This window comes from Polychytrium aggregatum (assembly GCF_025602895.1).
Source record: "Polychytrium aggregatum strain JEL109 chromosome Unknown BJ171scaffold_13, whole genome shotgun sequence".
In the NCBI taxonomy this organism is placed as follows: domain Eukaryota; kingdom Fungi; phylum Chytridiomycota; class Chytridiomycetes; order Polychytriales; genus Polychytrium; species Polychytrium aggregatum.
In genome coordinates this window covers 576,635-599,134 of record NW_026516215.1, presented here as the reverse complement: position 1 = coordinate 599,134, position 22,500 = coordinate 576,635, and the positions used below count along the sequence as shown (strand labels likewise).

General features: G+C 57.1%; 6 protein-coding genes across 6 annotated transcripts; 3 read left to right on the top strand and 3 right to left on the bottom strand.

Moving 5' to 3' along the window:
- Nucleotides 1-1,616: 1,616 nt before the first annotated feature.
- BJ171DRAFT_54464 (Rho GTPase activation protein) lies at nt 1,617-4,492 on the bottom strand. Its single transcript, XM_053113015.1, has 11 exons — nt 4,024-4,492; nt 3,758-3,840; nt 3,532-3,686; nt 3,336-3,461; nt 3,136-3,214; nt 2,811-2,953; nt 2,583-2,716; nt 2,380-2,466; nt 2,249-2,291; nt 2,009-2,140; nt 1,617-1,894 (listed from the first exon to the last, which is right to left on the bottom strand). Exons 1-11 carry the CDS (start codon nt 4,302-4,304, stop codon nt 1,754-1,756), a joined length of 1,404 nt encoding a protein of 467 aa, XP_052967952.1. The 5' UTR covers nt 4,305-4,492; the 3' UTR covers nt 1,617-1,753.
- A 6,104-nt stretch (nt 4,493-10,596) lies between these two features.
- BJ171DRAFT_567176 (uncharacterized protein) lies at nt 10,597-15,056 on the top strand (the record flags this gene model as incomplete). Its single annotated transcript, XM_053113453.1, has 8 exons — nt 10,597-10,771; nt 10,869-10,998; nt 11,133-11,879; nt 11,926-12,000; nt 12,191-12,570; nt 12,651-12,708; nt 12,751-14,887; nt 14,935-15,056. The coding sequence occupies exons 1-8, from the start codon at nt 10,641-10,643 to the stop codon at nt 15,054-15,056; spliced, it is 3,780 nt and encodes a 1,259-aa protein (XP_052967951.1). The 5' UTR covers nt 10,597-10,640.
- Nucleotides 15,057-15,227: 171 nt separating this feature from the next.
- BJ171DRAFT_499945 (putative KEX1 protein) lies at nt 15,228-17,059 on the bottom strand. The gene is made up of 6 exons (XM_053110528.1): nt 16,757-17,059; nt 16,389-16,464; nt 16,161-16,233; nt 15,975-16,070; nt 15,724-15,864; nt 15,228-15,593 (listed from the first exon to the last, which is right to left on the bottom strand). Exons 1-6 carry the CDS (start codon nt 16,890-16,892, stop codon nt 15,345-15,347), a joined length of 771 nt encoding a protein of 256 aa, XP_052967950.1. The 5' UTR covers nt 16,893-17,059; the 3' UTR covers nt 15,228-15,344.
- A 460-nt stretch (nt 17,060-17,519) lies between these two features.
- On the top strand, nt 17,520-19,446 carry BJ171DRAFT_598062 (PRA1 family protein-domain-containing protein; the record flags this gene model as incomplete). The annotated part of the gene is made up of 6 exons (XM_053114805.1): nt 17,520-18,219; nt 18,576-18,663; nt 18,778-18,832; nt 18,922-18,990; nt 19,152-19,270; nt 19,414-19,446. The coding sequence occupies exons 1-6, from the start codon at nt 17,825-17,827 to the stop codon at nt 19,444-19,446; spliced, it is 759 nt and encodes a 252-aa protein (XP_052967949.1). The 5' UTR covers nt 17,520-17,824.
- Nucleotides 19,447-19,920: 474 nt separating this feature from the next.
- Nucleotides 19,921-20,785, bottom strand: BJ171DRAFT_598061 (uncharacterized protein; the record flags this gene model as incomplete). Its single annotated transcript, XM_053114804.1, has 2 exons — nt 20,655-20,785; nt 19,921-20,455 (listed from the first exon to the last, which is right to left on the bottom strand). The coding sequence occupies exons 1-2, from the start codon at nt 20,717-20,719 to the stop codon at nt 19,921-19,923; spliced, it is 600 nt and encodes a 199-aa protein (XP_052967948.1). The 5' UTR covers nt 20,720-20,785.
- A 162-nt stretch (nt 20,786-20,947) lies between these two features.
- BJ171DRAFT_457997 (P-loop containing nucleoside triphosphate hydrolase protein) lies at nt 20,948-22,421 on the top strand (the record flags this gene model as incomplete). Its single annotated transcript, XM_053108366.1, has 4 exons — nt 20,948-21,225; nt 21,587-21,784; nt 21,959-22,093; nt 22,275-22,421. The coding sequence occupies exons 1-4, from the start codon at nt 21,109-21,111 to the stop codon at nt 22,419-22,421; spliced, it is 597 nt and encodes a 198-aa protein (XP_052967947.1). The 5' UTR covers nt 20,948-21,108.
- Nucleotides 22,422-22,500: the final 79 nt, after the last annotated feature.

The window sequence follows — 22,500 nt, the reverse complement described above, 5'->3', positions numbered from 1 at the left end:
TAATGGCCACATCGGCGACATCGCTGCTCTGCGTATCCACACGACACGACAAGCGTATGCCGCATCTTTCTCACGCTGCTCTTCCTAACTAGCCAACTCGTCGTCGGGCAGTCGAACTAGATTCCATGTCGATCTCGTGCACGCTTGAGCCCTCGAGCGCCGTCTGGACTGCATCCCGGTGATACAATAATGAAACATTTAATGGAACTGTCCGCGCACTAATTACTCTGTAGAATCCAAAGACAAAAATATATGAGGTAGTCGATGGCACTGCAAAATCAGCTCGCCAGTTCGGGGGAGTGCGCTCTTGAATATATGGTCGCTCGGTTTAGATGTCCAGACCGGCGCCATAGGCTGGTCATCATCACTGGTCAATCTATTTGCTCTGTTGGCTGTATTCAATCCGACTCTAGTCGTTGAGACCGCCCAGGAACGACATGGGATCGGGCGTCGTTCCGCCCTGAATCATGCTTTCGCCGTGGACTGCCTGCAGCGGGCCCTTGAACCTCCTTTGCCGGGACCGGTGCTTGCCAACCGAGCCATCGTCCGACTTGAGCGGCTCGTGGTGCCCGATCTGCAGGAAGCTTCCGCTGTTTTCGTCGGGATTGTCGCTCGAAATGATGTCAGAGTCGCGGCGCCGACTCGGAAGCTTGGACTGAGGCGTGTCCGACGATGACTTTGCTCTTCCCAGCTGTCGCAGATTGCCGCTGCCAAAGTGGAACCGGCTGCCTCGTTTCTGCTGCTTGAGCTCCTCTTCCAGCGAGTCCATCGACGCTCGCTTGTCGATGTTGAGACTTTGGACCGAGCCCTGGATCGAGCTTTCAGGAATGTCGTCTTCGGCAAGCTTGATAATCGAAGACGAGCCTGCCATCGAGCCTCCCATCGAGCCTCCTGTCGAGCCTCCTGTCGAATCCTCGGAGAGCTTACGCTGGTATCCACCGCCCGCATCGGCATCGTGCTTGTCCTTGGATTTCTTTCCCATGAGGGCCTTGAAGAACCGCTTGGTCTTGGACTCTTCTGATTTGCTGGGAGAGTCGGGCTCGTGGTTCAGAGAATCAAACGAGCCAAGCTTCGAGGGATTGTGAGGCAGGTACGACTCGCCGCTGGTCGGCGGCGAGTTGACGGGGATGGACCGACTTTTGTCTCGATTGAGGAGCGCCTTGGAGGTTCTTGCATGCTTTTCGGTCGTGTCCGTGCGTTTTGGAACACCCATGAGGTCGCTTGACGACAGGAGACTGCTGGACAGCACCTCGCCTTGTGCTGCGCTGGCACTCTCGTTTCCGAGTGCGCTCGGGCGCTGATACGACCCAACCTCATCCGCAAGTAGATGCTCTTTCTGGGAGTTGTTGGTGCTGCTCATGCTGCGCAGGACCTTTTTGCCCCATTGGGCCGGGCTCTTGCTTGAGACGGATTCCTCCATCAGGTGCCCCGAAAGTGGGGCCGGGGCACCCTCCGATGGAGCGCTGTGGTGAGGGGCCATCACAAGATCCTCGTCGTCGGTTTCTGCATTGGAATTGCCGACTTCCTCGGCCTGCGCCAGGTTCTGGATCTTGTCCAGCTGCTCGACAATGGGAAGCAGCTTGTCGATCAAGGGCTCCTCGATCTTTTTAATTTCGCTCGAGTACGTGCTGAAGTACTGATAGAGCAAAAATGTCTCGCGCCGCAGATTGATGCGTGGCTTTGTACTGGGCTGGATATCAACAGGCCCGCGCTGAGAGACAGCAGCTTTGTTCAGGAATCATCATGGAGCTCGCTATCGACACAATATCCAATGCCGGGGCTGGTTCGCGACGGTTTGCAGCTCGATTCTTGCAGCGCTAGTCGTGTGGCTTACCGAAAGTGTGTTGATGAACGCCTTCATGGATTGGATGTGCTCGACGATGAATGGATTGAACTGCCGGTGACAGGTGCGTGCCGAGTCGATCAAGGACAGAGCTCGTGAGTATCGTGCAACACAGATCCGACATATCAGGACCTGAAGGCATGGCGATCTCTCAAGTCAACTCACACATCCCATATGTGGCTCTTTGCCCTCAAATTCAGAGAGATTTGCGAGGTTTTGAATGATCTTGGCAATCAGGGTTAAAGTTCTTGATGTGATCGGATCGGGATGTTCGCTCATGATGCCAAAAAGCTTGGGCTTGTGGATACGTTCTGTCAGATCGGTGGTCGAAACGAGGCAAATGCAACGCCGGGGATATGCTGTCCCCTTCAACACTGCACACGCGAAGCTGGACGCGGTCCTTACCGACAAAATCGTTGGGCAGAAAAATCTCAAGAAAATGAATCCGCTAAGATAGATCCACGATATAGCATTCCCTATCAGCATGCGACGGCTCAGCCGTGACGGTGAATGGGCGTGCACGCTTTCATACCCACCTGACTGCGGAGTATATGGCATTGGGGTCTTCGGGGAACTTTTTGGAGACGACGTCTTTGATGCGGGCAAAGATTGAGAGCAGCTCTCTATGCGACACGGAAAGTCCGTAAGCAAGGCATCCACAGACCACTGAACCGACACAGCGCCGGACCGGTATGGAAGGGCAGTGCAGCCAAATTGCATATGGTCGGGCGGTCCTTACGGCGGGCATTTCTCTGCCGACCGGGCAATCGTAACCCAGAAGATGTTGACATGGTTTAGGAGTCTCTTGGAGTTTTTCCGAATAACTTCTTCGACATTCTTGGACCGAAGCTGGCCCAGTTTGGTTGGGTCGACCTGTGAGAGCTGATTAGCTGCGACTGGTCGAGGCTACGACTGATCGAAGCTGCGGCCCTTGCACCAGCCAGCCGCGAGTGTCAGACATGCATACCTCGCAGTTGTCCTTGCTGTTATATACACCACGGATGAGCGAGCCCAACGTTCCTTCCAAATATTCAGATCCGATCATTTTCATGTACTGATCCAGTGACTTGATGGCCACAGAATTACCGCGAAAGATGATGTTCGAGTTGGCTGTGGTGAAAGGGCAGCGCGTGAAAGTGTTAGCCGACAAGTGCACCGACACTACGAGGGTATGGGTGTCTCACAACGACTATGATCAATCCAGCGCAGGACAGCAAGGATCCACAAGTTGGTGAACGGGCGATACGGCATGTGCTGCTGGAGCGAACGAGCCCTTGTAGATCTCGAATTACCTGTCGCCATAATCTCCTCGCTCATGAGCTCTTGAATTCCTTCAATGTCTCGATTGTACGCCACAAGAATGCTCACGAGCTGGCGATCAAGCATAGATACCGCGAGTTGCGTTGGTGCGGTCGACACGGCTCATTCTGCGAATCTCCTCCAACACCGATTCATCCCACAAGTATCCTCCGACGCCAACAGGGACACTTACTGTCTTGGCAAAGTCCTCCTTGTCCTTGCCCAGAAGCTTGCTAAGGTGCTTGATGCACGTCAGCTTGGGCTCCATTGCAATCTGGAGGAACTCTTCGTATGCATTCATCGGTAGTGTTTTCTCATTCTGAGAGTAGAAACCTTTGTCAGCACCAAGTTGTTGCCGGTCAATCTCGATGTTCGCGATGGTGACCTACCGTCAGGAAGTATGCCACGCGCACCATTCCGGGTGACGCTGCAGCAGGAGGCGTACCATCGCCCTCGGTGGCTTGGCGGGAAAAGGCTTTTAGTGGGTACCAGCTTTCGACCTGCTTGCCGGACTTGAGGTTGGAGAGATTGATACTGATGTAGCCTGGGAGACGCAGCATTCGAGGAGTTAGTCCAGAGTCAGCATCGGGCATACTCGGGAAGCAGCGCTGTTACCGATTTCAGTATCCTTCTGGCTTCGGTTCGTACTGCTTGAAAAGAACAGGAGCCGGAGACGTGTTCGACACGGAGGTATATCGCTGTACAGCAGACATTTGGTTGGATCGATAGATCGGGTTACCTCGCGCTTTATGAGCTGTCAACAGTACCGCACAGGACAAGCAAGAGCGAAACAGCGAATAGAAAACGTTGTCGCCGCCGTTTGTTTGAAAAATGGATGCAATGCGAGGCTCTGACCGCTGCGATTCGGTCGTCCTTCTCACCTGAACCGAAAGTCTTCTCCCCAGAACGGACTGTCGCCATGTTTTGTGGTCGTCCGAGCTTGCTTTATGTCGTTCAAAAGAACCACACAATACGGGGCGTACTTTTGCGCTCCTCCCATGTCCTTCGCCTCAGTGATCCACAGCTGAAGGCTTCTTGCATAGCCCGTGAGCGCCTTGGCGGTCGCTACCGGGGCCGACTGCGGATCGCCGGATCCTTCGCTCATTGAGGCTTGACGACTGTGCGACGCCACCGGGGTGGTTGTGCCATCCGCCGAATGCATAGCATAGCCCCCCTTTGGATCGATATCGGGATCGGTTTGATCATAAACCTGTGCGCATCGAGGGCAGCAGTATGAGAGCCGACGCAGGTGCGTTATCCACTCTAGCTTGTCGTTTTGGGACTCGCTGATGATGTTGTACGTTTGTCTGGCCACAGTTGCGGCCGGTGATGATCCGGGCGCGGATTCCGATTTGTCCGATAATGCGCTCGGAGAAATATCGTCGATGATGATTTGAAAGCAATTGGCCCGACCAAAGTAGCTGTCATCGACAGAATAAATCTTCAGCTTCGAAGTGGAAACGATTTCGCGGGGTCGTTCGGACTGTGGATGGAATGCACACGCAGATGATGAGTTATCGTTGCATCATGTATGTGATGTGCACGAATGAGGTGCGGTGTATGGCCAGCACTCTTTGACTATACATAGCTTGTAAGATGATTATCTGAGACGGCTCCAGAGTGGCAACAGTGGAGTGCAGAGGACGGAGTGTAGTTTGCATTCCGGAGAGCACAGGCGCCCCGCACATCGCCAATGCTGCTGCTGTCGTCTTTGGTGACGAATCCTCCTTACATCCACTCGATCAAAGCAGTATAGCCTTTTCTCTTTCTCCAGAAGCACAAGGTAGCTAGGAACCCAGCCGGGGGTATGATCGCCTGGAGAAGCCCGAATCTGTCAGCATCGAAAGGCGCAGTCCGGATGATATCCGAGAGCGCCAATAGCTCCCGGATGCAGCTATGTTGGAGAACATAGAGGCCGTAGCTCTGCTCGATCGGGTGTCGAGCTGCAAGATCAGCCCGAATCCGAGCCGCCTCGATGCATCATTACCTTTCTTGACAAACACGCGCCCGGCCTTGAGAGGATTGACCAAGTTCCGCACGCCCATGTTGAGTGAGTCCTTCCCATCGGCCAGCTGTTGTGGCGGGGGTAGTAGGAGCCAGCTTTAGCTCCAGGCCACTCGAATATGCTGCTCTTTCATAGCCGATCCCGAGTCACCTACACAGGACTCGACAAACTGCTTAACATCCTTGTCGACATCGACTGTGGACAGCCGGTCACTCAGTCCCTCGATGGTCGTCATGCAGGCATCGGACTGAATCTTATCGAGGAAGTTGAGGTCAAGAAGGAGCTTGCGAATCGCCGTCATGCGATCCTCTTCCCCTTTACGGATTTCGCCATTCAAGGACGGCAGCAGTCGATTGTAGTGGTCCTCTTGCGCAGAATTGCAGGCAGCCTGACACTTGTTGAAGTTCTCTAGTGCCTGGGACGCCTTTTCTTCCGCCTGGCGATACTTTAGCGAGAGCTGGGGAGTGGGCGGCTGTGTTAGCGATTGGCCAAAGGGCTGGGGAACTGGCCACAGTTTATCGCGTTCCGACTTGCACCTTTTCGAGGTCCTTCTTCTTGGTGCTTGAATTGAGCTGGGCCTTGGAGAGATTGTCTCTCGCTTCATCAGCGAGGCACTTGAGCTCGTCATAGTCGTGTTGAGCCTGGGACCATCAGGCAGGGGTTCAGATCAAAGTGCAGGCCATCGTCCCTCTCTCCCTGCCGCCCAAGGCACGGATATAGAGCACTGAGCCGAAACCCACCTTCTGAACAATACTGAAAACGTCCTGCAGTCTCTTTGTGAGCTTGACGGACTCTTCTTGATGCTGAGCATGCAGTTCATGAGCGGCGAGCAATGCGCGAACTGCCCTCTGGGGCGGACCTGCTCACACGACCACTCTCTGTTTAGCGTCTTCAGAAGAATCGCAAGGCCGTACTCACAACTCGGATCTGTTCTTCCATATCCTTTATCTTGATTTGGAAGGGGTCGATGAGGTTCTGCTGGATGCTGATTCCGAGCGCTTTCTGTAGCGGAGCGCCGGTACGAACGAAGAGACATGCCGAAAGTGACAGGCAGTTGTCGATGGCGTCAGAAGCCATGAACAAGAGCAAGGGACTATCGTGCCCATGCTCGAAACCAGGCAGGACAGAGCAACAGCCGGATAGCATCATCATTGGTGAATGCACTGGGGTACCGACATGGCTTTCCGACATTCGGGTCATATGCTCCATGGCCTCAACCACAGCCTTCCACACCGATCTGGATGACGAGGCATTGTTGTGAGTCGACATTCGCAAGGACATGGCCAAAGATGTGCGACGATAGCAGCCATTCTGAAGAAGCGTTGGGCTCGCTCATCACTCTGCACACCACGCAACAACGTCGGTGTCGGCAGCAAATCGGCAGTGAACGAACGCCTACTGTCGCAGCAGCGTAGTGTCCGGCGCCATGGCATCCAGTAGATCCGAGCTGTTCTTTGGATCGGCGTGCAGGATCGAAGGCGGCCGCACAACCGTTGGAGGCCGGGAGCTAGACTCAAAAAAGGATCGGTTGAAGCTCTGACACAGCTCGAACAGCTCGCTGGCATAGGCAAACTCGATTTGTTGCCGCTTCTTGAGAAACCCCGCGAGGTTGTTGCAGTGCTTCAGAGACTCGTGGATGTGGGCATAGCTCCTTTCGTTTGGCATCGCTGGCGACGTCCAAGCCTGGGCTCGGGAATGTATCGGGGTTCCTTGCTTGGAAGCGAGCGGGCTGTAGATGCGATGAACAGAGGCCGCTTGCTGGTTGTGGTTCTGCGGCGATGTGCCTGAAGCCTTTCACATCATCAGTGGCCCCAAAATATCTGGCCACGCAGATGAGCTGCTGTATCGCTGCGAGAATGCGCTCCAAGACCAATCAGCCAAGGCCGATTGTCTTGGTGATTGACTGCAGCCTGTGGTGGGTCTGCGAAGGCAGGTTCTCGCAGAGCAGACGTCGGTATCGATCGGCAAGCTGCCCGTGGCGAAATACTGGGATATGCTTCTATCCGGCCGATAGGACGAGATGCTGCCAGCGACCATTTCCCATACACTTTATTCAGAAAAAAAACGGGACAATATAGCCGTTTCCATGAACAGTAGTATGTGCTGTGCTTGCGTCAAGCAAAGCCACAAGAAATAAAACAGATCACTTTGGCAGCCTCCGAGTGAAGACCGCCGGTCGCTCTCCGATCTCCACAATCGACCTGCATACTGTGATCATGTTGCGCGCCGCATTGACGTCGCGATTCCACACTGTCCGGCAGCTGGGATTCTTGCAGCTCCTGACAAAGTGGGAATTCGCAACACTGGGCGCATCGAGTCCTTCCAACCGAACTGGCTCCAGGCACTTGGAGCACACTTGCGAGGTGTTGAACTCGTTCGTCGAGGCCACCTTGACACTTCCGTGAGGGTGATTGGGACGGCGTCGGTGGTGCTCGAACTGCTCAAAGTACCGAGCAAACCGCTGCCTCCGAGGGCTGGATGCATAGCCCTTGCCCTGTCGCCATGACGCATTGCCAAAGGCGATCACCACATCGGTCCGTATCGGGGCGTGCTTCAGGACGGCCTTGCACATCCTGTCGACGGCCACTTGGCGTCTCTTGTGGCCCGTGAAGCGATGGTGACGAGCCTTCTTGCCAAGGTGGAAGTCGAGCTGCACTCGCAGCTCCGGTTGCAGGACATGGGCGAGATGGACCTTGAAGGCCTCCGAGGACTGCACCTTGGGCGAGGGGGTGGTCGACATCCAGGTCTCGATGCTGAGTCGATACTTCATGGTGTTGTGCCACTTGGTGTTGGACGTATGGCCACACATGTGCTGGTAGTGGCCATTCGAGAATGAGACCACCTCGTCTTGGTGGCCCGGTGCTTGGATGACCGCCGTGAAGATGGAGCCGACTCCAGGATCGATGCCAATCCAAGTGGTGCGATCGGGGTCTGGGTCGCCGATGTGGGTCTGGATACGCTGCTCGGCAGTCGGAGGAGGCTCGATGGTCTCGGTGCGATCGGTTCGACGCACAAACTTGACGAGACCGATGGTGCATCCAATGCCATCGGTGCTGATCTCGTAGTTGAACAGCTTCTTGTTCACGTCCCGCTCTTGGAAGAGGGAACTACGCAGCTTGAAGCAACTGCGCCAGAGACGATCCTGGTTGTTGACACCGTCATCACCTTCTTCCTTGAGCATGTCCCAGGTGAGGCCAATGCGCTTCTTTGGACCCAGGAGCTCCCAGAGTGCGACGGTGTCGATCTTGACATACTTGGCCTTGGTGGTGCACAGAAGGACCATCGTGCACACGGCCGGAGGAGTGTCAAGAGCGAGCTGCTTCAGTGCCCAGTTGATCCTGGATGCCAGCTTGTTGATCTTGGACTTGGTGGTGCCGAGCTCAGACTTGGCCGTGGTGAACCTCTTGTCGTCGGAGAGAATGCCTTGGGCAGTAAGCTTGTCCAGCTTGGCCTGGCGCTGCAGCTCGGTGACTCGGAGGGCGGGCATGTCACAGTCGATCCACTTGTGGACATTGTCGACCATCTTGTCCCGGGCAAGGATCCCCACATGGTGTGAGAGGCGATGGAGGGCCCGGAAGCGGTCCTGGTCGTTGCTGTACCGAAACTCGTCCAGGATGTGGCCAAAGTCTGGATAGAGGAACTCGAGATCGGCCTTGGGTGGAGTCGAGTCCGGTTTCTCGAAGAGCTCGAGACAGGCCTCGATGGCTTCGTGCTTATGCTTGTTGGCTGGGAAGACGGCAGCGCAGAAGCGGCGAAGGAGTCGCCAGTAGGCCAGGTTGAGGTGGGTGGTGCAGTTGGTGGCATAGGCATTGACAGCCAGTGTGAGAAGCTGACTGCGGGCACCATCAGGCAGACGAGGGGCCGGAGGCATGTCTGCGTGCCGAGTGGACTGGTAGATGCCGAAGGAATCGATCAGCTTCTGCTCGTACTTCTCAATGTCCCTGGCTGTCAAGAGAGCACCAGCCTGGACGATCGTGAAGCATTGGCGAACGAAAGCAGGGGTGGACTTGGAGATGACGGGGACGGGAATATCCTGCTCGATGCACCGGAGGATATGTAGGTTGAGCAGCCTGGATGCCTCGAACTGGATCTGGGTCATGGCCTCGACGGTGGCCTGGATCTTGTCGCGGAGAGCGGGATTGAGACAACAGCCATCCATCGTCTGCTTGAAGCAGCTGAACTGAGGGGCGGATGACCTTCCATCCACGAGTGGGACGACAGAACTCTTGAGGGGCCGGTATTTGGGACATTTGCTGGTGTTGCAGCGTTCGTGATCGGTGCCATCGCACTGGCGACATCGCTTGCCGGTACTCGAGGAAGTAGATGGACCAGGCTCGGTGGGATCGACATCCATTGGATCTGCAGAAGCAGTGGTGGTGAGCGACGGAGCAACAGACGACCAAGCATGCGTGGGATCAGAATACGAACCAGAGACAGGCTCCGACTGTGACTTGGCTTTCTTGGGCCTGGGTGGTCGAGGCTGGCAATCACCGGTACCCTTGCGCTTCGGAGGCATGGGGGCAGAGGATGCTGGATGTCTGCCAGTGGTACTGGTCAGAGCAGAGACTTTTTTTATCGTACAATAGCGCGATGATCAGATCAAGGCGAGATGAGGGAAGAAAGCAGCAGGACGAAGGTGTGGCATTTATACCCGAGAGCAGGAGCCCGTCGTTGCGGGCTGGTTGGGAAGCGACCCTGTTCAAAAATCGCCGAGAGGTTCAAGCCAGGGATTTGAGCGTGAAAATGGCGGCGTGATTGGGGAGCTCAACTCCAAATTGGAGGAACTCAACCCCAAAGAAGTTTTCGATGGGATTGAAGTCGGGTGAAGCAGGTGGGGTGAAGATCACTGACCATCCTCGGCGCTCGATGCAGTCCAGGACAGCCCGTGTCTTGTGCATGCTGACATTGTCCATCACAATCACAGAGTCGTCTGGGAACGTCGCTCGCTCAAAGAACTCGACCATCGAGTGTGTCTTGAATGATGTGGGGATGTACATGCGATGCAGCACACCAGAGTGGTTGATGGCAAATGCAGCCGAGACAGACTTGTGTTTCATGTGATTGCGCTGGCGAAGCGGAGCACCCTTCGGTGAGTATCCGTAGAGAGGGAAAATGGATCTCCTGATCCCTGTCTCGTCGACAAAGACTAATCGTCGTGGGTCAATGGAGCGGGCCTGGTCCCTGAACTGTGCCACTCGCTCATCCAGTCGCTTGAACTTGTAGAGGTGTGTTGCCCTCTTGTGAGAGAGACCTGCTCGCTGGATGGCAGTGTGGCAGAGTGAGAGTGAAACTTTCCTCTGGAGAGTGGTTGTGTGGCGAATGGTCATGGCCAGCGCGCGATAGCATTGGGTAACAAAATATTGATCAATGGTCAAAACCCTGGGTGTCCCGTTTTTTAGTGGATACGCTGTAACGGCGAGGCTTTCTTGGACTCCGCATCGCCCACTGCCGGGTTTCCTCTTGATCTGCATCGCTGCCCCTCGCTGCGACGACATGGTCCGGCTTCTATGTCCGCATCCGGCCTGCCAGCACCACGAGCTTGCATTTGCCGCTCTGCTTGATGAGAGGGTCGTCCAGTTCTCCCCGGCTCAAAGCGGCGCCAGTGTCTTCCTCTCGCTGCGATGGTGGGTGCTGATCCCGCTGAGCTCCTGTCGTCGGCAGCACCATCGATCTTTTCGCCTCGACGCTGACATTGTGCATTGGCATGTTCGTCGACTGCAGCCCTGCCTGCCGCCACGGCCTCTATCCATGCCCAGGCTGTCTTGCGCTCCTCCCTGCTCAGGATGTGGAATGTGCTGCATGTGGCTTCGCTTCCACTGCTGCTCTGCAGATTGCCAACCAGACCCGAACTGTAAGACTCTATCCCATCAGTGACGACTCGTGCTTGCGCGATCGCATCTTAGCTTGGTGATCTGCGCTGCTGTTATCGACAACGAAGGGCTGGTGCAGCTCCTCTGACGCTTGATCCGGATTGCAACCGTTTAGTATGACATCCAGCTCCATCTGAATTCGGCCGAGTACCTCGCCCGGGTGCATCGGAGCTACCTGACCTCTGCGTGCCATCTTAGAAGCCATCTTCACAAAACCCATCTTGATACCAAGCCCGGCGTTGGGGCTGGAACCCCCCGCTTGCGGCGATGCCGACGAGGAGCCCGAGGCGGACAACGGAAAAGCCAGCGTGCTGTCCCAGCGCAACCAAGCGATGCCGAGACGCCTCAGCGGCGAGATGGAGACAGTATGGATGTGGATGATCCAGATCGTATGCGCTGCGACGACCTGGGCGAGAGCATATCCGAACCCGGGCCCAGTGCCTTGGGACGCATCGGTGCACAGAGCCAGTCAGAAGGTCCTCTGTCCGGCACTGGAAATCGACTGCAGACCCCGATCTCGGTTAAGCTCAAAATGTCGGGTCAGAGGATGAAGCGCCCCGGGCCTCCCTCGCAGCGCCATCTTCCCGGAGACGATTCGGGGTCGCCTGAGATCGGCCGTGCATCAGCGATGCGATATCCACTCAACGCAAGCGTCATTCGCTCGAGACAATCGAATCCGTTGGCAGCAAAGACACCGACTCCGAATGCGCAGAAGATTCCGCCGCGACGACATCCGGTGGTGCTGTTTCAGCTGCACAAATCCCGAATGGACTATGTGTCGGATCCTGGGAATGTGATTCTGGCCCGCAACAGTCTGTGTGGTTTGAGGCCGCAAGAGCGCTTCGAAGCATGGCAGCTGAGGGTAAGCCGGCGGATTGCCGATGCGCATGATGATCAAACACAATCAGCACGATGATGATGCCCTCGTCGATGGACAATTCTACAGCATGGCAACTGCCTCTAACACCACCACCATCGCCACCGTCAGTTGCTGACATCGGTGTATCGGACCGATGACTCTGGTCCCGATGTCGACAAAGCGCATCAGGTACAGCACAAGCACCCGAGGCAGCCTCTCTATTCCCTTTCATCCTGCCACCTTGCGATTCCGAGCCTGGTGGCCGTAGGCTGCGTCGCTGCATTCTTATCGTCCTTGTGGCTTCCATTTCACAGATTCTCGAGTTTGCTGCAGCCCTGGTTGAAACAATCCCAGAAATGGTTGCATCAAAGCAGCTTCTTGCTGCAGAAAGGGGCGTCCTAGGCTCGGATGGGATGGAATCCCGGTGGTTTCGGCAAGCAGCCGATTACCGCGTGAGTGATCCACGCAGCAACTACCCGGATGCCTCGATGTCGATGGCAAGACCACCAACCGTCGGTCGAAACTGTGTCCAAAGCCAGGCACTGGCATCGTTCCTGCTCCGTCGACACCACAATCACATCGATCGATTCCGGAGCCGCTGTCTGCCGTTTCTGCGCCAGCTCAGCCTGATCCGCTCTCGGATCGAGCATTTGCGAGGCGCTGGTGCTGTCGGAATGGCCCAACTTCCCGATGAGTGAGTAGCTCGGGTATGCAACGCAGAGTGCCGTGCCAGCCGATCGATGCCTGTTATTGACACCCCTGGCCGATGTGCAGATCCCAAGGGCCACTGGATTCGCCAGCCGCCACCGCCGGTCGGGAGCTTGCACTGCTGGTGCGTCTGTATATCACTTGCGTTCGCACAATACTGCGGTAGCACCTCGCGGCTGCCCTGGCCGACCGTTTGGCCGATAATCTACCGCATGGACCAGCCTGTGCCAGCATGAATCCGCTTCGCTCACAAGATTCTGTCGCTCGGCGAGGAAGAGCGTCCCGCGGCTGCGGTGTGGTGGCGGCTCTGGGACACCCGCTGCTGGCTGTGCGATCGGCCTGGTTCGTGGTGAGCACGTTCATGGTTCGTGGTCGCCCGAAACGGATGAGTCTGCTGGCGCCCGAACGGATGTGGTTCCGTCTCGGCTTCCCCTGGCTCTTCGCCGGTCCCTCCCCCCCCCCGGCACTGGTCGGCCAGCCTTCACATCTGGCTTCGATGGACGCAATGCACATATACCGAATTCCCAGCGAGGTTCTGGTCGAAATCGCCAGATACCTGACTCCTGCCCAACTGAGGGAGCTCGCCCGAAGTTGCAGACACATCCGCCGGGCGCTGGACAACGGACCGCTGTTGCTGGAGAAGAGCCAGTTCGGCCAGCTGGATGCCCTGGCTTCGCTCGAGCCGCTGCTGTTCCAGCGCCTGCCCACCCCGCCTTCCGAGCTGCTGACCCTTTCGCTGGAAAACCGGATGAGCTGGCTGGCCATCAGCATCCTCAAAGCCGCCGACAACGAGCTCTTCAACGCCAACGAGGCCTTTGAAATCGTCAACCGCACCCAAAACACATCGCCACCGCTCGTCCGATTGCTCATCCACAAAGGTGCGCCTCTGTATCGACATGGAGGCCGGTGCCTCGTCAATGCGGCCTCGCAGGGGGCTTTCGAAACCATAGCGACGCTGGTCGACGAGGGCTTCCGACCCAACGGTCTGCACGGCGGCGAAGCGCTCGTCAAGGCCCTGGAGGCTGGCCATCGGGACGTTGCCCTGTATCTCCTGCCGCTCTGCGACCTGGTTCACTACGTTGGCCAGGCCGCCGTCCAAGTCGCCCTCCGCACGAGAGACTTTGACATGTTCCACCTGCTGATCTCCGAGGGCCGCTACAACCTGCAGCGGGACAATGGCGGGCTTCTCCTGAATGCCGTTGCCGACTGCGACCTGGAGAGCGTGCGATGGCTCATCCTGATGGGCTACCCAGTCGCCGAAGTCGGTATTCTGGCCCTCTCGGAGGCCCTCGTCAGCAAGCAAGACGAGCTCTTCCAGGAGCTGCTGGTTTCGTTCGAGTCCCCCGTGGACGATTTGCGCTTCGAAGCTCTGCTGAGGACTGCCACCCGCGACGGGCTTGTCGAAATTGTAAAGTACCTCAACGACCGCGGCTACTACCTCAACATCCTGACAGGGGCCTATATCCAGATCCCGGACGCCCCGATCGTTGTCGGAACCGGGTTCGACCCTCGCAAAGACGGGCGGTACTGCCTCCGAACAGCAGCCGAGAAGCGCGACATTCACACGATCGAGGTCCTCGTCCGTCTCGGCGTCGATGTTCGTGGACGGGATGGAGCCGAGGCCATGATCGACGCCATCGTCAAAGGATACGAAGATATCGTCATATACTTTCTGACCGCCGGCGTCAGTCTCCTCAGGTATGGCGCCGAGGCCATCACCTTTGCCAAGAAATACGGACGCACGGGCATTATCGAGCTTCTAGTTGCCAATATGCCTGACCATGCAGTCCCGCCTCCAAGTTTTGCCAGCGCAAATGCCGAGGATGAGCATGCCGACGAATCCGAGCGAGAGCCTGACTCCACGCTGACGACAACCGCGGGCCCGAACCCACCCGAGACGACGACAGAAGCCGTCGCGCTGGAAGGCCAGGACGAAGCATCGCTGAATCGCCGCCACATGGTGCGGCTTGCCCAAGCCTCCAATATCAGGGCCTTGGATCAGCTGCGAAGGGACGGCGCCAGCTTCAATACGATGTACGCCCACGATGCCCTCATCACCGCGGTTGCCCAAAAGCGGGTCCAGGTCGTCCTGTTCCTGATCAAAAAGTGCTCCATGTCCCTCGATGGCTACGTCGGTCGGCAAGCCGTCAAGGCCGCGATCCGGAACCGAGACCTGTTCATGCTGGATCTCCTCACCTTGAACTCGCCGAATCCCTTCAACCTTGGCACCGACGACGGTTCGCTCCTTGTCTCGGCTGTCGAAGAGTCCGATGAGGACATGATCCGCCGCTTGATCAGCCGAGGTGTGCGAATCGACCAAGTTGGCGGAGAAGCGCTGGCGCTGGCAAAGAGTCGCAAAAACGAAAGCATTATCGCGATCCTGGAGGAGGCTCGCAGGCTTCAAGCGGGTCCCCTGGACAGCGATTCGGGTTCTGCGGCCCACGATGCTGGCCAAACGGACTATTCAAGTGACGACACAAGCGAATCCGAGTCTGAATCCGCAAGCGAGATCGCACGAGAGGATTCGAGCGATGGAGCGCATGGGGATGCAAACGAAACTGTGTCGTGAAACAAAGTCATGAAGTGCAGCTAGCCAATACCAAAGTGCGCTCAACTGCTCTCTGAGCCAGCGTGGGCTTGCCAATGCCGTCCGTTTGTGTGCAGGCGATACAGCCGTCGATTGCATTGCGGCTTGTATTGTGCGGACGAAGCGACCATGCGGTGCGGATGCGAGATCCCACCGAAACATGGCCGTGCTCGCTAGTACAGATGCACTTCGACTGTCCACACAACAGGAGCGTCGGTCTCGACATGAATCTGTGGCTGCGGGCCAGAGTCGTCCGGGAACTGGTTCGAGGTGCTCACGAGCTGGCTAAACGACGACGGCATGGTTTCGTCGAGATCCCACTTGAGCCCGTGCGTAATCACATTGGCGACAGCGGTGCCGATGGGGAGGATTCCACAGGTCGGACCTTCGATGGCCTTGGAGCATTCGATGCGATGCTTCCCCTATCGGCCGACACAGACAGAACGGCGTTATTGCCACCAGTCTCCCTCGTATGCACCACCACCACCCACCCACCACCCTGGCCCGCAAGCGTGGTGAAAAGGATGGAATCGACCCAGTGCAAGGCGTTACCGGCATCAGCAAGAACGAGACCGACTCGTTGCTGATCATGTAGAGCACTCGCGACCGCCCCAGGAGATGGAGGACATGGATGTTGTGCATTGTCTGGTCGAATCGGCCGCCGATTCCTCCGAGCACGAGCACCCTGTCGAACTGAGCAATCCAGAGTCAGCCCAGCAACCAGAAGCGGAACGATGGTGCGACAGGACGGCCATCCTATCGTCCAACGCAGATCCGTCGCCTCCATAGCATCGCACACAAACCTTGATTCCACGCTCGGACTCGACCTGCCCCAGAAGATGCAGGCATTTCTGAAAGTCGGTGGAGTACTGATCCTCGACAACCCCAACGCTGACGCCCTGGATCAATATGAAGCCTGTTCAGCATCGAGGGCTGGAACGCGAGCAGACTCGAGTGTCGCCAAGACTCTGCATCACAGATGAACTCGCCTGTTGCTCGTACCAGACCCGGACCTCGGGCCGAATCGAGTCGAGATCTCCGCGGATGTAGTCTGGGATGAATCTGCGCATCGATTGGTTGGTCCGAGATTGTGCAATGGTGCAGGAGTGAATAGCAGGAACCCAGGGCGAGGCATTGGACTGGAGAGATCCAAAGAGCGTCGGGTTGTGAGGTAGACACTGTTGCCGTCTCCGACACCATATCCGCACGGGTCTTACAGGGCTCGCTGCACGTTGTCCTCGAAGGCATCAAAGAGTCGATTGGCTCCTCCGTCGGCGCATATCCTCAGCGACGCTATCCGATGTTGGGCATCCGTATGTGCGTGAAATGAAGTTGAGAAATCCAAGAGACAAACATGGTCAGCACCCAGCGAGCCGCTCCAATGCCACTCCTTTGCTCTTGTCCTCGGTCTTTCACTTCTCCGTGTTCTCTTATCAATCATCCCTGCGCTGCGTCCGTGCCTTTCGATATGGCACATCTGCGCTGCGGAGGGGATGGCTTGCGATCCTTCGGGGCTGCCTGTCTGTGCCCCTGAACCAAGGCCGAACCCGCTCAGCATGCGATCGAGCAAAGCAGTCCTCTTTACCGTTGCGCCAAACAGACTCCAGCACCGAGCGCCGACACACTGGCTGGTTCAAGACAATCAGGGCCGTGTGTCCGGGCACGATAGCCTCGCCCGGAGCAAGGAACTTGTATGCGCACCAGGCGGTTTCGTCGGTCATTATTCCGCCAGCGAGAGAGGGCGAGTATCCGGGATCGATCGCATGGGGCCGCAAAACCAGGGGGCCGGCTCTGGTGCCTCCGGCTGGATCCGGGCTCGATCCGGGCTGGACCCAGGATGCATCCTGGATCGAGCCCAAAGGCCGCGTGTGGCTTGGCGGCGTGATCAATTCTCCGATTGGCCCGCGGGCGCCTGTTGCCGCAGCCAACCCTATAAATACCGCCCTGCGCGTGCATCCCTCTTTCGCCGACAGAAGTTTTTCGAGTCATATAGATTGAATCTGTTTGACTCCAACTTCCTATTAATCAATACACAAAGGCTTGCCATTCATGCGCAGCAGCTGCCACATAGCCGCTGCGCTTCCAGGCATTCGAGATCGACGACCTCCTCTGAGCACCCCTGCGCCGTTCATCGCTGTGGTGCATTAGTGTGGTCGATATTGCTTGCAGCAATAAAGCAGCTTGAGATTCTGCTGCTGCTGCTTCTGCTGCTTCTGCTGCTTCTGCTGCTTCTGCTGCTTCTGCAACCCCCGCGGATCGACACAGCTCGTGTCCGGTGCACTGCCTCTTCTCTGCCCAGCCACGCCGCTGCAGCGTGGTTTCTGCTTGGGCGGGTCAAGTGCGGGTGAGGCCAGAGCAGATGATCCAGACCAGATACGATATCGGTCAATCAGCACAGGACGCAGTGGCGATAGAGCTTCGAAACAGAGCGGCATCGTTTGGGGCTTGCGCCGTTGGGGCTGTCCAATGAGCAGCGTCCTGGGTGCCCCTCTGTCTTGGCATCCGAAGGGTCTCCCCCTCCCGCGCCGCAGTTCCCCCTGGCCCCACCGTATTTTGCCTGGCCCCCTTGTGCGGTGCAGTGCGGTGCCACCCTCATACCCACTTTCCCTCAGCCAGCATCTCCCTCCCCATTCGCCACTTCCCTCCATATCCAATGCGTCTCTTCTCACGCCGTGCCAGGCGATTCCTCGCCTTGGACTCTGCCGTCACCCTGGACGAGGCAGACAAGGTCGAAGAAGCCGCCAACAACCTGCAATTCCTGGCCGAGGAGGCTCTGACGGCCGGGGCTGAAATCGCAATCCAGCAGGGCCAGGTCCAGTCGCTGATGCGTGACGTTATCACCATCGTCAAGTCCATCCCGCATACCACCCGCCCATGGCGAGAGTTTTTTGAGCGTACCCGAGTGACGCTTCCCCTGGGCCTGCGGATGATGCAGAAGGGCCAGGTTTCCAAGGGTCTGACCCGCCTCTGGCAGCGAATCGCAATCAACCTGGAGTACTACCAGGGCAACTATGGCATCATCATGGTCTGTGTGTTTCTGATGGCATGGTAAGTCGATGGCACCCGCTCTCCTGGTGGCCTCCCTGTACTCGATCCTCTCCGTCCGGGTTGGGCAATACCCGAGCAACATGACCCCCGCTGCCGAAGCAGCAAGGGTCGGGAGCAGGAAGATTGGCCACCAGTCTGGCTGGCGGTTGGTTGGCCAAGATGCCGCGGCATTGTCCCCGCAGATGGCTGCCACAGGACCTGCCTGACCGGATTCCATGCACTGCACTTGATATTCTGCACTGTGCATTTTGCATTGTGCATTGCAATGCTTTGTATTGGTATGCGGCATTTGATGCTCTGCATGGCACAAGCCTCGCGATTCTCATCAGCCGGAGTTGCTTTGGTCCGCATCGCAGTTACATCTACAGCTCCATTTTGATCCTTGGCATACTGTGGCTGGGCGGCGTCAAGGTTGCCCGGAAGACTATTACGACGCCGGTCCAGGTAAGTGGACGAGTTTTCTCTGCTCGGCTTTGCTACTCCATCGCATCGCTGCTTCCTTGCCATCAGCCCGGGGTTTCGCCGCCATCACGATTGACTTGGAAATCATCGATCCAGATTACGTCGGATATCCATCTGAGCAAGGAAAAGGCCGTCAAGCTCATCAACATGGGTGGGCTTGCAATCCGATGCCAGGTGCAGTGCGGGACTGGATATGGCAGCGTGGAAACACACGGCTGACCGAGAATGCTCCTCCACCAGCCGGAGGGCTCCTCTTTTACGCTACCTCAGGCATGGCGTGCCTCTACGGCTTCCTGATATCGTCTATAGGTAAATAGTACTCGATTGGTTCTTTATGCGGGGCCGCAATGCGAGGCAAGGCCGCAAGCCAGGCATCCGTGGGCGTCGATGTTGCCTCCCTTTCACAGTCGCGCCGACCCTTTGCATCAACCATCGCATTCTGGCTGACGCTCCGACCTCATGCGGTCCAGTGATTCTTGTCCACGCAATATTCCACAAGCCCACTGTCGAAGCCACCATGACCAATTCGGCCAGCAGGGCTGCTGGCAAGAAATCCATCGTCGACATCATCGGATCTGTGGACGATCTGGTAAGCACCGTGCGAGTGCGCGATACCTCGCCGCTGTGCTGGATACGTTTTCACATCCGCAACCCCCCGCTGCCAATATCGCTCACAGAGTCGCCGCCTTCTACTTTCCAGTGATCTTTTGTTTGATTCAGTGATCCTAGCAGTCGATCTACGACGACCAATTTCCGCCTTGGTGACGGATCTGAAGCATGGTTTCTGCTATAGCATATCGCGCGGATTCCCAACGGAGCCGCCTCCAGCATTTCTCATGGTTTTGGAGATGTACATATCAATCATCACCCATGCAGCGCCAATGTGGCGCTCGACCCTCGGTAATCAGCTGCATTACCATCGTCCTCCCAGCTCTTTCGTTCGGCTCTTCAGTCCAGAGCCAGCAGGCTGATGGTCGTGCCACGCCGCAGTCTCCTCCATCGGCTCCGGATGTCAAGAAACCCGCGCTGAGCCGCATTGGTAGCGGGGGGCAGCTGGACTTGCACTGCCGAACAATCGCTTCAGCCATCGGCCTGCTCGGGCATTTGGATTGTCCAGGATCGGCACCCTCAGGACCAGTTGAGACAAGCATTGGTTGAGACCCAAGGATCCGGAGATCCGAGCTGGATGAGCGAAGGGAGAGCCGTGGGACGGAATCCAGCGTATATTCCTGCGTAAGATTACTCCACATTCATATCGCCTGAGGGCTCCTTGGCTGCCATATACGAATCCAAGTCATTGTCCAGCTTCTTTTGTGCGTAATCGGTGTTCCTCATCATGTAGCTGTCCAGCTGCTTGTCCAGCGCATCCGAGGTCTTGGCGGTATCCTTGGTGCCAGGGCGAGCGCTGCCCTTGCCTCGCTTCTGGTTCTTGAGGCCCCGCTGCGTAGCTGCAGCGGCTGGCTTTCTAGATTTCGCCAACTTGGAGGCCTTGCCGGGCTTTGCGGTACCCGATGCCGCCTTGGACTGGGTCTTCTTGGCAGGGCTCTGAGTTTTCTTGGTGATGGCGCCGTCACGGCGAACCGTGCCCAGGCGCTTGTTGATATCATCTCCAACCGTGGCCCCTTTCATGGAGCCGAGTCGGGAGAGGACCGGCGCAGGACCAAGACGGCTCTTTATCGCCGTGGCAGGTGCAGCCGCAGAGGCGACCGACCGTCCTTTCGGCTGTGGAGGCGCGGCAGCCTTGCCCTGTCGGCCCTGCCCCAGGATACTGAATCTGTTGGGAAAGCGGCATGAGCGGGACGATAGATCAGCTTTGGGACTGCAACTCGTTCGCTCGTGGTCCTGATGCATGGAATCGCACATCGGCGGTCGATGCGATGGTTTCCTTGCCCCTAAAAGCCGATCTGGGGTCTGCGTCTGCCCGCCTCGCCCGCGTTGTTCGCGAGAGCCGCAGGATCATCCGGCGCGCCTACCTCTCCGAGAGCGTCGTGGGCTGGGTCTTGACCTCGACCTTGCGTTGGATCTTTGGGCGGCCCATCTCGTTGGGGGGGGGGTGGCTCGGGCTGGCTTGATCGTTCGCAGCTGGCCACGATCCAGCGGCTGAAGCATGGGCGGGAGAAACCGTGCTGGATACCGCCGCGAGTCACCTGGATTTGCGCCACAGCCAGTCCAGCGCGCGCCACAGACAGTCCAACTCCAGGATCAAGTTCCCTCCCCCCCCCATCAAAAGCAGCGCCGTGGGCCCGGTCGAGCATACCCACCTGGTCGGTCGGGGGGAGGTTTTGGCGCCATTGAACGAGACGCTGATATCGACCACGCGAGGGCAGCACGAGATGGCATCGCCAACATCCCCGCGTATCTGAAAGTGTCCTCCTGCAACCCCACATCAAACTCGTGCTCCTCCAAACCCCAGTCCGCTCCCCAAACATGCGACTTTACGAGGAGCCGTCGTCTCGACTGAGAAGAAAGCTCGTCATTGTCGGTGATGGAAATATCGGCAAGTCGGCCCTGCTGATGGTGCAGAGCGGAAAAGACTTTCCCGAGGTAACCGATGCCGAGCCCAACGACGGCAGAGCGAGCGTGAGCGGAGCATATATTCGCAGTTCCCACGCGCGATTATCCCGCGGCCTGGTCTCATGAAACGGCTTGACCTGAGAATAGCCGGCACACAGCCTCCTCGCACAAACCCCGGTGCATCTGCACAGGGTCATCGGGCCCACCATCAGTCTTCCTGGCACTAATATTTGCATATACTTCCCCCCCCCCGCATTCACCTTCGCATTCACCTCCGCATTCACCTTCGCATTCACCTCCGCATACACCTGCAAATATACACGCACATGCTCCCGCGCCGCCTTCCTCTCGCCCATCGACCTGTTATCGTCATGCCATGGCCGCATCTCAGGAGTATGTGCCCACGATCTTTGAAAACTTCATCTCGCGGATCCAATTGGGAAAGAAGCTTGTTGAGCTCTCGCTCTGGGACACCGCCGGACAGGAAGACTATGACCGCTTGCGGCCCTTGAGCTATCCTGATACCGATGTGGTGCTCCTGGCGTACTCTATCGCCGAGCCCTCGTCGTACTGGAACATTTTGGAGAAGGTAAGTCGTGGCCGCATTTGGGAATAGGCCGAGGGCCACCGCAGGCTGCCGGGGAGCGACGCACCCCACTCGGATTCGAACGAGTCAAGCTCAAGGACATCGACTCCATCATCTCCTCTTAACTCGTCCACCCCTATCGTCAAACCCATGTGGGATATCGCCTAAATGAATCAGTGGAGTCCCGAGACATCGCACTTTCTGTACAATGTGCCTTCTATTCTAGTCGGTCTGAAGCTTGATCTTCGCGACGATCCCGAAATCAAGGAGCGTCTCCGAAAGAGTGGCTCCAAGCCCGTCAGCTTTGAAATGGTATTTTGCAGCAGTAGCGTTTCTTTGACTTGGCTTGGCTTGGTTCTGGCTCGGCTCTGGCTCGGCTGTGCCATAAATACCCTCCGCCCACACATTCATGTTCGACTGACACTCCGCTCACTCCCGATGCATTGCATATCTCGACGCAACTTGGCCCCGTCGATCGGTCGATGTTGTCCAGGGCGAGGACATGATGAACCGCATTCGCGCCTCCAAGTTCTTCGAATGCTCATCCAAGGCCGGCACCGGAGTCGAGGAAATCTTCCTGGCTGCCGCCAAGCTGTCCATCAAGCCGAGAAAGGCTTCGCAAAAGTGCAAAATGATCTAGTCGAGCGACATCCTCGGTATAATGCCGAGGATTTCTTCTGGCCACAAATACATACATCCACCACAGCGGCCTCCTCGTC